The sequence below is a fragment of the Bufo bufo genome, chromosome 4, assembly GCF_905171765.1.
Source record: "Bufo bufo chromosome 4, aBufBuf1.1, whole genome shotgun sequence".
Taxonomy (NCBI): Eukaryota; Metazoa; Chordata; class Amphibia; order Anura; family Bufonidae; genus Bufo; species Bufo bufo.
This window is the reverse complement of record NC_053392.1, coordinates 323,648,715-323,666,324: the sequence shown is the minus strand read 5'-3', so window position 1 is coordinate 323,666,324 and position 17,610 is coordinate 323,648,715. Positions and strand designations below refer to the sequence as shown.

Genomic DNA, 17,610 nt, shown 5'->3' with positions numbered 1-17,610 from the left:
TTATTATTATTATTTATTATTATTAAACAGCCATTCATTCCATGGCACTGTGCGTATGATAAGGGCTATACATACAGTGCTGCCCATAATTATCCATACACCTGGCAAATTTTGACTTAAAGTTACTTTTATTCAACCAGCAAGTAATTTTTTGATGGGAAAGGACATAGATGTCTACCAAAAGATAATAAGACGATGTACATGAGGCATTATTGTGGAAAAATTTTTTTTTAGCTTTTATTTACACAATAATGCATCTTGTACATCGTCTTATTATCTTTTGGTTGACATCTATGTCATTTACCGTCAAAAAATTACTTGCTGGTTGAATAAAAGTAACTAAGTCAAAATTTGCCAGGGGTATGGATAATTATGGGCAGCACTGTACATATTACAGACAATTGCCCTAAGCATGGACAAGACGAGTTACAAACTAGTACAGAAGGAGAGAGGACCCTGCCCGCGAGGGCTTACAATCTACAATTGTATACCTATTTTCCCACTGTAGCATTGCATGCTCTTAATACTGCTTATGCTTACTAGTCACTCACCATAATGAGAAATAGTATGCCTGTGATCCCCTAAAAAGACCTTTCACCCCGCCAAACCAGTGCTCTGCTCTGTACTGTTGAAGGGCAAGCATTCGGAAAAAGCTCTCTGTAGATGAGCATCTTGGTTTAGCTTACATCTTAAGCTATGTTTCCTGGCCTGTTTATAGGATAGCTGCCTTCCAACAGGTGGCGCTAGAGGCACCTTTCTAGTAACTGATCAGCTACCAGCCACATCGAGCACACTAAAAACTGATCCAGACTGTATATATGCGGACGTATGTGCAGTATTAGGGTCCATTCACACGTCCATAATGTATTGCCGATCCGCAATACACCCGGCCAGCACCCCCCATAGAACTGCCTATTTATGTGTTTTTGTCCGCAATTGCAGACAAGAATAGGACAAGTTCTATTTTTTTTGCTGAGCCGCGGGCCGGAAGTTCGGGGCCGCAGCACGGAAATGCGGATGCGGACAGCACACTCTTTTCTGTCCCCATAGAGAATGAATGGGTCCGCACCCGTTCCGCAAAATTGTGCAATGGATGCAAACCGATTTGCGGACGTGTGGATGGAGCCTTAACCTGAGTACTAGAAAAAATTACTCATGTTCTATATAAAATATAATATATTTACCCATAATCTGTGAATTTGGCTCTTTTCACCTTGGAGCCATGCTTTCACCAGGAGCAATGGCTGAAAGGACGGACCTGTTCTGATATGTTTCCTCGTTAACATATAATAGGTTCATTAGAGCTGACCTCTTGGTGTAACGGCAACGCTCTTGTTGCTCTCGAGGCTCATTTACATTTATTAAAACGTCATATTTCTTAGCAATGCCTTCAGCTGCCAAACACACGTGGAACAGGTCAGCCAGTTTCTTAGGAACAAATATGGGGACAGATGTCCTTTAAAATATAGAGTGACAACAAACGCATTAAAATGAATCCTTCGAGCCATTATTTGGAGATCCCTGTTTTAATTGAGAGTACAAATAATTTGACATTTAGATTGTGAGTCTCAATGGGGACAAATACTGATCTGAATGATCTCAACAGTGTCATGAAATATGCTGGCACTATATTAAAGAATAAGAATAATTCCTCTGTAATTTCTTCACACAGATGCTTGTGACTACCCCGGAGAAATGGGATGTTGTTACCAGAAAGAGTGTCGGAGATGTGGCACTGTCTCAGCTTGTGAGGCTGTTGATATTGGATGAAGTACATTTACTGCATGAAGACAGAGGTCCAGTGTTGGAAAGTTTAGTGGCAAGGACGTTGCGACAGGTAAGCACATGTCATCCAGTATAGCTAAGAAGCTATACAATCTAAAAACTTTCAGTAATGCTAAAAGTGGCGACAAACTTTATATCGCAATTCTTTGCTTTTTTTTTTTGTGAGTACAGGCGGTAACTGTATTTTGGACAGATCCTTTGGAAGATGAAAGGTGGAATCTAATTGGTTGCTATGGGCAACTAAGCCAATTCTATGTTATACCAGTTTGATAAATCTCCCCCATACTTCAAAGTGGTGTAACGTAGAACTGGCTTAGTTGCCCATAGCAACCAATCAGATTCCACCTTTCATTTTTAACAGATCCTTTGGAAGATAAAAGGTGGAATCTGATTGGTTGCTATGGGCAACTGAGCAGGTGCTACGTTACACCAGTTTGATAAATTTCCCCCTATGTTTGTAAGGACCCATTCAGACGGCCATAGTGCTTTGCGGATCCACAAAACACGTATACCGGCAGTGTGCGTTCCGCAATTTGTGGACCGCACTTGGCCGCACCCATAATAGAAAATGCCTATTATTGCCGCAATTGCAGATAAGAATAGGACAAGCTCTTTCTTTTCTGCGGAGCTGCGGAACGGAACCAGTGATGCGGACAGCACATGGTGTGCTGACCGCATCTTTTGCAGCCCCAATGAAATAAATTGGTCCGCACCCATTCCACAAAATTGCGGAACGGTTGCGGACTCATTTATACGGCCATCCGAATGAGCCCGAAGATACATAGGGGGAGATTAATCATCTCCCTTGCCTCCTTAAAAGTGACACTAAAAAGTTGTAAAGTGTGTGCTTGCAAATTTTAACTGCAACTTTTTCTGCTGCCCTCGTCACTTTTCTGAAAGGGTGGTGGCGGGAGAGAAAAGGGAGCGTGGCCAGCAGGAATGCTACATTTATCTTTATTTACACCAGTTTTCTGGCAAAAATAAAGGCAGAAATCTATGGCATCTCAGAGCTGCAGTATATTTCTGTTCAGGTGCACAGACTGCCGGAGAATGCGTCTAATTTGATGAGACCTGAGTATCGTTATAAATTCGATGTGTCCTCTGGCAGTGCAATGCATAAAGTGCTGGTGTTGATAATTCTCCCCATAATGTTTTATTATAAAGTGATTATACTTACCATCTTTCCAAAATGATGGGGTGGAATTAGATCAATCATACAATGCACTGAAATAGTTTACTATTGCAGTCTATGGCAAAATAACTGCATTCTTGAGGCAAGACTTTACGGGAAGCTTTCACTAGAATGGTCAAGAGGGCCCTTCGGGCTTTGGAGGTAGTCCACTCTCTCCAAATAAATGTCAGTTATCTAGATTGTCTGTCTCCAATTATGGACACTGCCAGCGGGATTGTGGCAAGCGCCACAATCAGTTACAAACAGGTTCAGATTCGTTACTGAATATACTCGCGGAAATGCAAGACCCGCAGCCATTCAAATATGAGGAAATCATAAGGAAAAATGCAGTTTACCGGCAGTAGAGGGACAGTCCTTCTACCACAGATAGATTACTGTGATGTATGTACAAACTGATTCGCTTGCCACTAATCCAGAACTTATATTTGACCGTAAAGTATGTATATCACAAAATAGGACAACCTGTCTCTCTAAAACCTACATATGGAAAATGACTGAGGCCCAGAGACTTAATAAATAGAGCTCCTATCAACAATATTGAAATAATGACATAGGTTGAAAAAAGACACAGGTCCATCAAGTTCGACTTTGCTCAGAATAATTGTATGACATTATTATATTAACCTTTTCCTGACGCAGCAATTTTCCATTTTTGCATTTTTTTATTTTTTTTTTCACTCCCTGTCTTCCCACAGCCTTAACATTTTTATTTTTCCATTCACATAGCCATTTGAGGGCTTGTTTTTTGCGGGGCAAGTTGTACTTTGTAATATTGCATATGATGTATTTGGAAGCTGGGAAAAAATTCCAAATGGGGTGCAACTGGAAAAGAGAAGCAATTTCACCACAGTTTTAGGTGTTTTGTTTTTATGGTGTTACCTATGCTATAAAACTGACCTGTTACCTTCATTGTCTGGGTCAGTACGCTTACAGCGACGTGTATAGTTTTTTTTTTCTGTTTTAATACCTAAAAAAAAAAAATTTAAAATGGAAAATAATTCTTTCTTTTCATCGCCATATTCTAACCCCCATTTTTTTAAAAATATTTACGTCTATTGAGGGACCATTTTTTGCAGGTCAATTTTGGGGTGTGTATGACTTTTCGAACACCTTTTTATTTAATTTTTTTGGGAGGTGAAGTGATGAGAAAACTGGCCATTTTTCTGGTACGGTGTTCACCATACTGGATAAATACGCTTAATAGTTTGAGAATTTTGGGACACGGCGATGCCTATTATCTTTATTATATTGTTTTTTTATTTATCCTCTATATATTTATTAATGTGAAAGGGGGTGATTGGAATGTTTGTATTTATTATTTTTTTCAACTTTTTTTGAACATGCAATCTTTAGATTGTATTTTTCATATTCTACGGTTTTTCACAACAGATTATGATGAATTAAGTCTTTTCTTATGGAGCCCTGCCACCTGCAGGCCTCCATGGTACCTGCAACTCTAATACCATTAGGCCCCTTTCACACAAGCGAGTTTTCCGCTCAGGTGCAATGCGTGACCTGAACACATAGCACCCGCACTAAATCCTTACCCATTCATTTCAATGGGTCTGTGTACATGAGCATTTTTTTTCACGCATCAGTTCTGCGTTGCGTGAAAAACGCAGCATGTTCTATATTTAGCGTTTTTCACGCAGCCCAGCCTTATAGAAGTGAATAGGGCTTCAGTGAAAAACATTACATCTGGTAGCAAGTGTGGATGCAATGTGTTTTTCACTGATGGTTGCTAAGAAATGCTGTTTGTAAACCTTCAGTTTTTTATCACGGTGTGAAAAACGCATCAAAACGCATTGCACCCGCGCTGAAAAAACTGAACGCAATCATAGACAAAACTGACTGAACTTGCTTTCAAAATGGTGCGAATTTCACTGAATACACCCTGAACGCATCCAGACCCAATCCGTCACGCTGGTGTGAAAGAGGCCTTCGTTTTTTCAGAGAGACCCAGCAACCAATTGCCACACCACGCAGACATTAGCCCTTGGTGTCTGCTGTGTACAGATGTCGAGAAGGCTTTAAATATAACCCTTAATGCTGTTTGCTATAAAATAGGCATTTATGCAGTATCTGTCTTTACTTACTAAGGATATTCCATAGTTTAACTACTCTAATTATGGATTTACATGCCACATTTTTTTTGGCTGATTATCAGGAAAAAAGTTCATACGAACGTTTATTCCTGCTAATCGTCCGGTGTAAAGGTGCCGCAGACTCCCGATGAATGAGCAAAACACTTGTTCATTGAGTGAAATTATCTTTAGGGCGTACAACTCAGTCTTCCTTTCTGGTCAGCAGATCATGCTGTATTTTTTGGATTATAAGATGCACTTTTAGCAAGGAAAAATCTTGCTAAGAAGTGCCAGACCATCCTGACTGCTTATGATCTGGTACTGGTCTTATACAGCGTTTTGCCTGTTTAGTGAAAGACCTGTGCATCTGCACACTTCTGTCTCCCTGCCTGACACTGATCAATGTTATCAGTGCAAACAGGAGTGGAGGCTGAACAATTCAGCACATGGAGAGGAAGGTCCTAAGCTGCACTGAAATGAGATGAAAGGTTGTAGGTGCAGCTGAAGGACGTTTGATGTCACAAGTGGGACTAAACCAGCACGAAGAATACTGTAGTGTAAGTATAGCCAAATCTGTTTTGTTTGTTTTTTGTTTCGTTTTTGCATTTTTGAGCAAACGGAGCGGCGCCCAGGGATAATAGTAAGTGCAGTGAGATCCCTGGCCGCCGCTGTATATGTCATGATACTTAGTTCACAATGTCAGGATCGGTGAAAGGTCCTCTTTAAGGACCAGGCCATTTTTTGCAAATCTGACCAGTGTCACCTTAAGTGGTGATAACTTTAAAACGCTTTGACTTATACAGGCCATTCTAAGATTGTTTTTTTTTCGTCACATATTGTACTTCATGACACTGGTAAAGTGAAGTAAAAAAAAAATAGCATTTTTATTTATAAAAGAATACCAAATTTACCAACATTTTGGAAGAAATTTGCAAATTTCCAAGTTTCAATTTCTCTACTTCTATAATATATAGTAATACCTCCAAAAAATAGTTATTACTTTACATTCCCCATATGTCTACTTCATGCTTGGATCATTTTGGGAATGACATTTTAGTTTTTGGGGACGTTAGAAGGCTTAGAAGTTTAGTAGCAAATCTTGAAATTTTCAAAAACCCAATTTGTAGGGACTAGTTCAGGTCTGAAGTCACTTTGTGATGCTTACATAATAGAAACCACCCAAAAACACCCCTCAAGGTATTCAAAACTGATTTTACAAACTTTGTTAACCCTTGAGGTGTTGCACAAGAGTTATAGGCAAATGGAGATAAAATTTGAGAATTTAAATTTTTGGGCAAATTTTCCATTTTAATAAATTTTTTCCAGTAACAAAGCAAGGGTTAACAGCCAAACAAAATGCTATATTTATTGCCTCGAATCTGTAGTTTGCAGAAACACCCCATATGTGGCCGTAAACTACTGTACGGGCACACAGTAGGGCATAGAGGGAAAGGTGCGCCGTGTGGTTTTTGGAAGGCAGATTTTGCTGGACTAGTTTATTTACACCATGTCCCATTTGAAGCCCCCCTGATGCACCCCTAGAGTAGAAACTCAATAAAAGTGCCCCCATTTTGGAAACTACAGGATAAGGTGGCAGTTTTGTTGGGACTATTTTTAGGGTACATATGATTTTTGGTTGCTCTATATTACATTTTTGTGAGGCAAGGTTACCAAAAATAGAAATTTTGAAATTTCATGTCCATTTGCCATAAACTGTTGAGGAACACCTAAAGGGTTAATAAAGTTTGTAAAATAATTTTTGAATACCTTGAGGGGTGTAGTTTCTTAGATGGGGTCGCTTTTATGGAGTTTCTACTCTAGGGGTGCATCAGGGGGGCTTCAAATGGGACATGGTACAAAAATAAAAAGGCCATCAAAATCTGCCTTCCAGAAACCATACGGCTTTCCTTTCCTTCTGCGTCCTGCCTTTTAGTCATACAACAGTTTACGACCACATATGGGGTATTTCTGGAAACTGCAGAATCAGGGTAATAAATATTAAGTTTTGTTTGGCTGTTAACGCTTGCTTTTTTAATGGGAAAAAAACGGATTAAAATGGAAAATTTGCCCAAACATTGCTGTTTTGGCACCGTTTTTCTTTTTCTTTTTTGACAGTGTTCATCTGAGGGGTTAGGTCATGGGGTATTTTTATAGAGCAGATTCTTACGGACGCGGCGATACCTAATATGTCTACTTTTTATTTATTTATTTATTTTAGTTTTACTAAATATTAAAATAAATATATAATTTTTGTTTGTGTCTCAAGTCTGAGAACCATAGTTTTTTATCCGTTTGTCAGTGGCTAATTTGGGGAAGGGGAATATAAATTTAGTACTCCATGGAAGTGTGGTACTCCCTGAAGCAACCAATAATGCAGAGGCCCGGATGATCGGGGCACGTGTCACACTGAGTAGTGGTGTCCTTCCGTATCCCCCTTCTGTGACACACTCTGCACCTTTTTTTGGGTCCGTCCCTTCTTTCCAGTATGGGGGACTACACCTGGAAAGTGTTGGCCAGGTACGATCCGGGCGCCTTTAGTTCCCGAGGTACTCCCGCCTGCTCTTTCCCGGTCAGAAGAGATCAGGGACTGCCTTGAGGACTGCCTCATAGAACTGAAGGAATGTCCCTGTGTTGCCGGCGCTCCGGGACAGCACAAAAGAGTTGTACAAGGCAACCTCCACCAAGTAGACCGCAACTTTTTTGTACCATACCCGGGTTTTGCGCATGGCATTATATGGCTTGAGGACTTGATCAGAGAGATCAACTCCTCCCATATACCGATTGTATCGCACAGGGACAGGGGTGATGCCGTTACCGTGAATTGTGGACAGTACAAGGACATCCCTCTTGTCCTTATATCTGACCAGCAACAGGTTTCCACTGGTAAGGGCACGGGTCGCACCCCTGGGGATAGGTACCTGGAGGGTGTGGGTAGGGAGGCCGCGTTGATTTTTCCGCACGGTCCCACAAGCGGACGTGGATCTGGCGGCGAGGGACTGGAACAAGGGGATACTAGTATAAAAGTTATCCACGTACAGGTGGTAACCCTTATCTTGCAGTGGGTGCATAAGGTCCCACACAAGTTTCCCGCTAACACCCAGAGTGGGGGGACATTCTGGGGGTTGAATACAGGAATCTTGCACCTCGTACACACGAAACTTGTAAGTGTACCCTGAGGTACTCTCACAACGTTTGTACAGCTTCACGCCATACCTCGCCCGCTTAGAGGGAACATACTGGCGGAAAAGGACCTCCCTTCCAGGTACATAGGCCTGCACAAATTTGGCTCCAAAGTGATCGATGACCGGCCTTATTTTGTACAGGTGGTCATAGGCAGGATCACCTTGGGGGGGGGGGGGGGGGACATGCTGCATTATCTGCCTAATGCAGGCATTTCCGGATGTCCTCAAACCGGGAGAGTGTCATGGCCGTACTGTAAAGTGGGGTCTGGTAGTGGACGTCCCCACTCCATTAATGCCTGACACTAGGTTTCTTGACTAGGCCCATGTGCAGCACGAGGCCCCAAAACGTCCTCATCTCGGCTGCACTGACCGGAGTCCAGCCACTGGGCCTAGCCAAAAAGTAGCCCGGGTGTTGAGCAACAGACTGTTAGGGCGTACAGGTTTGTTTGCTCCACCATTAGATTTACAAAGTGGTCACTGAAAAAAAGACTAAAGTAGTCGTATTCAGTGAAGCCCACTGTGGAAATCTGGATTCCTGGTTGGCCTACAGTCTTGGCCAAAGTTTTGAGAATTACATAAATATTGGAAATTGGAAAAGTTGCTGCTTAAGTTTTTATAATAGCAATTTGCATATACTCCAGAATGTTATGAAGAGTGATCAGATGAATTGCATAGTCCTTCTTTGCCATGAAAATTAACTTAATTCCAAAAAAACCTTTCCACTGCATTTCATTGCTGTCATTAAAGGACCTGCTGAGATCATTTCAGTAATCGTCTTGTTAACTCAGGTGAGAATGTTGACGAGCACAAGGCTGGATATCATTGTCAGGCTGATTGGGTTAAAATGGCAGACTTGACATATTAAAAGGAGGGTGATGCTTGAAATCATTGTTCTTCCATTGTTAACCATGGTGACCTGCAAAGAAACGCGTGCAGCCATCATTGCGTTGCATAAAAATGGCTTCACAGGCAAGGATATTGTGGCTACTAAGATTGTACCTCAATCAACAATTTATAGGATCATCAAGAACTTCAAGGAAAGAGGTTAAATTCTTGTTAAGAAGGCTTCAGGGCGTCCAAGAAAGTCCAGCAAGCGCCAGGATCGTCTCCTAAAGAGGATTCAGCTGCGGGATCAGAGTGCCACCAGTGCAGAGCTTGCTCAGGAATGGCAGCAGGCAGGTGTGAGCGCATCTGCACGCACAGTGAGGCGAAGACTTTTGGAAGATGGCCTGGGAAGGGCAGCAAAGAAGCCACTTATCTAAAAAAAAAACATCAGGGACAGATTGATCTTCTGCAGAAAGTATGGTGAATGGACTGCTGAGGACTGGGGCAAAGTTATATTCTCCGATGAAGCCTCTTTCCGATTGTTTGGGGCATCTGGAAAAAGTCTTGTCTGGAGAAGAAAAGGTGAGCGCTACCATCAGTCCTGTGTCATGCCAACAGTAAAGCATCCTGAGACCATTCATGTGTGGGGTTGCTTCTCATCCAAGGGAGTGGGCTCACTCACAATTTTGCCCAAAAATACAGCCATGAATATAGAATGGTACCAAAACACCCTCCAACAGCAACTTCTAACAGTAATCCAACAACAGTTTGGTGAAGAACAATGCATTTTCCAGCACGATGCAGCACCGTGCCATAAGGCAAAAGTGATAACTAAGTGGCTCGGGGATCAAAACGTTGACATTTTGGGTCCATGGCCTGGAAACTCCCCAGATCTTAATCCCATTGAGAACTTGTGGTCAATCCTCAAGAGGCGGGTGGACAAACAAAAACCCTCTAATTATGACAAACTCCAAGAAGTGATTATGAAAGAATGGGTTGCTATCAGTCAGGAATTGGCCCAGAAGTTGATTGAGAGCATGCCCAGTCAAATTGCAGAGGTCCTGAAAAAGAAGAGCCAACACTGCAAATACTGACTCTTTGCATAAATGTCATGTAATTGTCGATACAAGCCTTTGAAACATATGAAATGCGTGTAATTATATTTCACTTCATCACAGAAACAACTGAAACAAAGATCTAAAAGTAGTTTAGCAGCAAACTTTGTGAAAACGAATATTTGTGTCATTCTCAAAACTTTTGGCCACGACTGTACATTATCAGGAATCACGGGCTGAAAACGCTCTGGGGTATACCAGGCAAGTTTACCGGCAGGGGACTTAACTGGTGGGCCGGAAAACTAGTACGAGCCCCAGAGCGGCTCATACTAGTGTGGGCAACAGGGTCCCTAGCATAGCGGTCCCCTTGCTCCGCCTGGCGGCGTCTCGCCTCCTTGGGGGCTCATCATCATTGCTAGATGATGAGGAGCACGCGGATGACAAAAGGAAAGTGGGGTCATCCTCGTCCTCACTAGGGCTCTTGGACTTTGAGGAAAGCTGGGCGTATGCCTCCTCGGCAGAGAACATACGGCGGGCCATAGGGGAGTGTGTGTGTGCGTGCGTGATAAACTTTATTTAGTGTGCGTGTGTGTGGGGGCACGGGTGTTCGTGAACTTACCCTAAACCTAACAGACAAAAAAATAATAATAACAACATTTTAAAAAAGGCCAAAAAATGTGAAAAAATAAAAATTCTAACTCGCTGATCAACTGTCCGAAGTTGATCAGCAGTGGGGTGTGCGATGCGCTAACAGTGGCCGGACGCTAAGAGTGCCTGCCACAGTCACCGTATGTACAAAAAATAATGAAAAATTCTTGCGCCCCAAAAAAAGTTGTGGTGAGGGGGCGCAAGCTTGAGCACTCCTGGGGGGGGGGGGGGGGGTTTGGGGTCAGACCCCAGACACCCGATTTTAGGGTGATTCAACAAAAACTGTCTCTCTCACTAACTTTCCCTGTATATCCCTGCCTAACCTAACCTGTCCCTAACCTTTACCTAAATACCTGGGTGAAGGTGGTGCTGGACACAAATGGGGGTGCTGGCTGATGATCCCTGCAGCTCTGGAGATCTCCTCGGCTCCCGGACACAAAAGGAGGAGGTAATAAAAGCAGGCTTCGTTCAGCTGTAGAACAAAAAAATGGCGCACCATAGGGTAATAACGTTTTAGATAGGTAATAAGTAGTATCTCCAAAAAATGGAGGCTCACCTGGTAGAGTTGTGCTAAATTAGGCACAACTCTAATGTAGACGTATGTCAGGTTGGCATAAGCCCCTCACGGCGGATGGTATGCAGCCCGGGATGAGTGCTTCTGTTCAGGGATGCCTGGAATCCCTCAGAAAGCCAGTAGTTCAATAGAGAAAAAGAATATCCCACGGCGCAAGAACCACCCAGTAGTTGGAATAGAATGAGGGTTCTTTTTTATTAAGCAAGCGGTACAACGCGTTTCGGGGATATACCCCTTCTTCAGGTACAAATGACTTGCATACATACAAGCAAATTACATACATTTAAATACATTGTAAAAAACCGCCAAAGACAAAGGGGGCGGGAAAGGGGCGTGTCAATGGGCAGTGCTAGGAAAGCTCTCAAAGCTTGGCAAAAGGAAAGAGTAAAATGTTCAGATACCTGGATATTTTGTTTAAATCGGTTTTCTTAGGATCTATGGTCAAAAGATCGACCCTCAAACATGGTGCGATCTCTAGTTCATAATTTATTAGTTAGGGTAATACTTTGTGTGGGCGCAGGACCTGGGAAGTCTGTGTGGGCGCAGGACCTAGGAGAGTCATCACATGATCATGTGATGACTCTCCTAGGTCCTGCGCCCACACAGACTTCCCAGGTCCTGCGCCCACACAAAGTATTACCCTAACTAATAAATATTAGTCACAGGACCCCACTACGTCATGTGTCCTTAAGTACCGGGACATCATGCCGTACCGGTACGTCATGTGTCCGGAACAGGTTAACCCAATGAACAAGTATTTTGCTCTTTCATCAGGTGATCTGCGGCACCTTTAGACGGGCAGATTATCGGGAACGAGAATTCATACAAAGGTTCATAAAATGACAAACCAAGCATAAAATCAGACAACGCACTGGTATGGTGGCACATAAAAGTCAGCCTGCATCTGTTATTATAGACGGGCAGTCTCAAGGTCCATGAGCAGGATGAATAATAAGAACATTCTCATCCAGTCCATTATCTCTAATAATCTGTGCTGCTTGTATGCATCCAAATGAAGCTGGAGGGCAGGAGCTGGTATATTCTCTATAGGTAGCCCGTTTCACAGGTGCGCACCCTACTCACCCATCTATTTATAACTCAGACCCATCCAAATCTAAAATACGTTTCACCCCAGTGTACTATACGAAGCAGCAATATGGATATAAAGACCAATATGTCTTGTAGGGTCTGCTACATGTCATCAGGGGGATGTAACAATTGTCTCTGGGGTCTTACATTTTGACCATTTTCTATGCCTAAAACAGGCGTAGAAAATGCTAAGTGAGATAGGCCTGCCGGCCCATCGCCTTCCCCACACATGCCACGCCTACTTTTTTAGACTTTCTGTGAGCGGGGAAAAGTCACAGATTGCAGCGCCACAATCTATGCCAGAAATACGCCTTAGGCTTCTTTCACACTAGCGGCAAGGAACTCCGGCAGGCTGTTCCGGCGGGTGAACAGCATGTCGGAACCGTGCTGCCGCTAGTGCAGTGGAGAGTAGATGAAGACTTGTCTCTGAAGCTCAAACACTCCTACTCACTGGAAGGAGTGAGAATAATGGAGCAGCACATGGCAGGAGTCATCAAAATAGGGCAAAAACGATAATTGAGGTACATAGCCTTCTTACTGCAAGACCAGGTGTAATGATGAAGTGTTGTATTTATTTATTTATTTTATTCCCAGATAACCCCTTTAACCAGTGGCATTCTAAGAAAACCCAAATGGACAGCCCATCTCTACAAAGCTGGCTTGTCACCAGTTTTATGCTGCCCTAATTTTAAAATCCCAACAACTCCAGTGCATGCAGATGAACCCTGATTAGGGGTTAGTGAATTGAGTCCTATGAATCGATTTGCTCATCAAATAGAGCTATTAGGAGCTGCCCATGTGGCTGAACAATCTACCCCCTGCTGCTTGATTGACGGGTTCAGACATCTCGCCCAGCCCTGACCATCTCACCTCTGTACTTTTGCTTTCAGTTGGGATGCAAGCACAGAGGCTTTGATTCCGATGCCGGAGTAGTGACTGTGCATGCACTTCCACACTTTTTTTGTCTGCTCTGATATCGGAATGAAAACCTCTGCTCTTGCACCACTACTTGGAGCAGCACCACATGTGGGAGATTGTCAGGGCCAGGCAAGACGTCCAGCCCTGTCAATCACACGGCGGGTGGAAATTCTTCATCAGCACGGATGCCGAACTCTATTTTTTAACAAATCGCTTCACTCGTCTCTAGTCCTGTTATTCATGAGCTCCGGACTCTTCCTGCGCCTTGCCGTTGACTGTTTTGTTCCAACTGAAATCACCGGCAGGTGGGTGGGGAGAGCATAGGAACTCATGACTATCGGGACTCATCATTACGTGCTGGGGATGTTCAATACAAGATTTTAGCAAAACAGCTGGGGCAATTAGAAGAACTTGCCCAGTATTTTACAGAGAAGATCTGTCACTAGATTATGCTGCCCTTAGGACACCATAAAACTAGCGACACTTTCCCTTTAACCGCCAGTGTCAGTTGGTTAACAACAGAGCAGGTAAAAACTTCATAATGCAAATCCACAATATGTCTTTTGTAAACTGAAAAAATATGGATTTCTGCTCAGAGTGAAAACTAACATTTTAAACAAGTAGTATAATAGTAGGAAGATAAAACAGAGTCGCACGTCATCACTTTAAGTAGACGTATCACAAGCTCAGATGGGTTTAAAGTATCACAAAAGCCACAACAGAGCAATGAAAGGGCAATCTCTCGTCAGATATCTTCATTCCTTATGTTGGATTGCAATCACAATATCCACAATGTGAATGCCACTTAAAAGCCCAAAGCCCATTGTGGAAAATATGATAGCTGTGAACAGAAAGCGGAACACTACAGTGTACCATAATCTGATGTCTCTGCAAGAAAGGGATGTTTATTATACTCACAGGATAAACGTAAAAATAGTGCTTCTCCTACATGCCCCAGACAAAGGGGAAATTCATGGTCCGGTAGATGCAAGGCTTACAGCATATTTTTAGATTTATGAAAAGCACTATATTAACCTTCTTCTGCGAGCAGAACTTTCCTGGCTTTCCTAGCATGTCTAGTTCAGACCATGACATAGATACCTGCAGAGTCGGAACAGTGGCAGGGGGTTGGTTTAGGGGAGCATGACTTCAGCCATATATATTTATATAAAAAAAACTGTAATATTGCTGACAACTCCTTAAAGTTTTCTGTGATAAAAGTATTTTCATCATACTTTCACATCCAAAAATGTGTATCTCTTTTACAGTCCATTTATCACCTCCGTGTCCAAGAAGTACTTCTTTGCTTTTGTTAAACCCCTTAAGGACATAGCGATTTTCGTTTTTTGCATCATTGTTTTTTACTCTCGTCTTTCCCGGAGCCAAAACCAAAACTTAATTGTTTCATTCACATAGACATATGAGGACTTGTTTTCAGAAGTTGCACTTTCTAATGGCACTATTTAATATTGCATACAATGTAGTAAGAAGCTGGAAAAGAAAATTCCATATGGGATGGAATTGGAAAATGAAAGCAATTCCGCCATAGTTTTATGGGATTTTTTTTTACAAGGTTCCTTATTTGGTAAAACTGACCTGTTGCTTTCATGCACCAGGTTAGTACAATTACAACAATACCAAATTTGTATAGTTTTTCTTTTGTATATATCTAATAGTTATCCCTTATCCTGTGGATACCCCTTTAACCTCCTCAGGACCGCCGTACGCAGGATTGTGTCTTTGCGGCATTCCTGTTACTCTGGGTGGACGCGCCGCTGCGCGCGGGCCGGCAAATTTTAAAAGACAAGTTCGTCATCAACCTGCCAGCCAATGATCGTCGCTGGCAGGTTGATGATTTTCAAAAAATCTAATCAGAAGCCAGTTAACACATTATATTTATAAATATAATGTGTTAAATGGCTTCTGTGCTCCTCTGCTGGTCCTTTTCGTCGGTTGGTCCCAGCAGAGGAGCACACATCACAGTGAGTACCCACCAACACCACACTTAGCCCCCAGATCACCCTCCATCACCCCAATTAAAGCCTTGATCACCCCTTGATCGCCCGTGTCAATCACCTAGTGAAACGGAAAAAAGTGATCAGTGTAAACTGTCACTTTTTTTTCCCACTGGTATTGACTTATAGTTTTAGGATAGTTTAGGCCCCTTGGTTAGGTAGTTAGCGATCGTTTAACGCCCAGCCCACCGCACCGCAGTCACTTATTCGCTGATTAGCGTATCGCTAATCAGCATTTGTACTTTTATAGTATCTGTAAGTGATCAGAACTGATCACAGTCAGATCTATAATAGTATTAGTGTCACCTTAGCTCGCCCTCCACCCAAAACGCAGTGTTTGCCCGATCAGGCCTGATCGGTCGCCCACACGTGCGTTCACCCACGCCCGCCCCGCCGCAGTGACAAAAATTTTTTATTTTTTGGATCACTGCACAATCACTTTACAAGCGCTGCGGCGATAAAAAAAAAAATCTGTTTTGATATTTTTTATCAATCGCAGCGGCCTCCGATACTTCGCTAGCCTCCCATTTGTAAGAAAGATGCTTTTTTTCTTGGGTAGTCTCAGGGAATACCCCTAAATTTAGTAGTCCAAATGTCAAACAGGGGGTATTCTTCTGAAGAGGCCTACAGGATTCTGACCCAGTCGGATGAGCAATGGGAACCCTCATCTGATGAATCTAGCGGGTCAGAATATGAACCTGTAGAAAGCAGTGGCAGTCTGACCCAAAGTTCGGACGAGGAGGTTGAGGTCCCTGATAGCACCAGGCGTACCCGGCCCCTTGTTGCTAGACCACAGGTTGCGCAGGATCCGTTTCAAGGGCAGCAGAGTGTGGGGCTGTCGCTGTCTGATTACGTGGTGAGGCATACACCAGCAGCGCAGCCCATCCTGGACCTAGTACCAGCACTGCCGTACAACATGGTGAAGTGGCGAGCACCAGAAGGGCAGTTGAAGCTGGTACGGTGGCACGTGCAATAGTTACCCCGTCTCAGCCACCGCACAGACAGGCCCGTAGAGCCCCTAGAGTCCCTGAGGTGCTGGCAAACCCTGATTGGCAGTCCCCAACTTCAGCCGCACCATTAGTTCCCCCTTTCACCGCCCAGTCTGGAGTTCGGGTTGAGACAGCTCAGATCGGTTCGGCACTGGGATTTTTTGAGCTGTTCTTGACTGCGGAGCTCTTGGACTTAGTCGTGGCAGAAACAAATCGGTATGCCACTCAATTTATAGCCGCCAACCCGGGAAGCTCTTATGCCCAGTCTTTCCGGTGGAAACCCGTCCAAGTTTCCGAATTTAAAAATTTTCTGGGCCTTCTCCTCAACATGGGTCTAACCAAAAAGCGTGAATTGCGGTCATATTGGTCCACGAACCCAATTCATCACATGCCCATGTTCTCTGCTGCTACGTCCAGGACACGATTTGAGACCATCCTGCGTTTCCTGCACTTTAGCGACAACAGCACCTCTCGTCCCAGAGGCCACCCAGCTTTTGACCGGCTCCACAAAATTCGGCCCCTCATAGACCACTTCAACAACAAATTTGCAGATTTGTATACACCTGAGCAAAACATCTGCAAAGACAAGTCCCTTATACATTTTACTGGGCGCCTTGGCTTCAAACAATACATCCCAAGCAAGCGCGCCCGGTATGGGGTCAAATTATATAAGCTCTGTGAAAGGGCCACAGGCTATACCCACAAATTTTGGATCTATGAGGGTAAAGATCAGACTCTGGAGCCGGCCGGTTGCCCTGACTACCTGGGAAACAGTGGGAAGACAGTCTGGGACTTGGTGTCACCCTTATTTGGCAAGGGGTACCATCTTTATGTGGACAATTTCTACACAAGTGTGCCCCTCTTCAGGCATTTGTTCCTAGAACAGATTGGCTGCTGTGGCACCGCGCGACCTAGTCGCGGGGGCTTCCCCCAACGGCTCGTTACCACCCGTCTTGCAAGGGGGAGAGGGCTGCCTTGTGTAACGAAGAACTGCTCGCGGTGAAATGGAGAGACAAGCGTGACGTTTACATGCTCTCCTCCATTCACGCAGACACGACAATCCAAATTGAACGAGCAACCAATGTCATTGAAAAGCCCCTCTGTGTCCACGACTATAATTTGCTCATGGGAGGGGTGGACTTCAATGACCAGATGTTGGCTTCTTATCTACTTTCCCGCAGGACCAGACACTGGTATAAGAAGGTGTCTGTATATTTAATTCAATTGGCTGCATATAATAGTTTTGTTCTCTAC

The 17,610-nt window shown here is 43.5% G+C and overlaps 1 protein-coding gene across 1 annotated transcript in view; it reads left to right on the top strand.

Annotated features, from left to right (window-relative positions):
* The window catches only part of ASCC3 (activating signal cointegrator 1 complex subunit 3), a 742,201-nt gene that overhangs the window by 281,183 nt on the left and 443,408 nt on the right, over positions 1-17,610 (top strand). Inside the window, exon 11 of the mRNA XM_040428803.1 lies at positions 1,673-1,837. Within this exon, the coding sequence (XP_040284737.1) occupies positions 1,673-1,837 (165 nt within the window). The remainder of the gene's footprint in view (positions 1-1,672; positions 1,838-17,610) is intronic.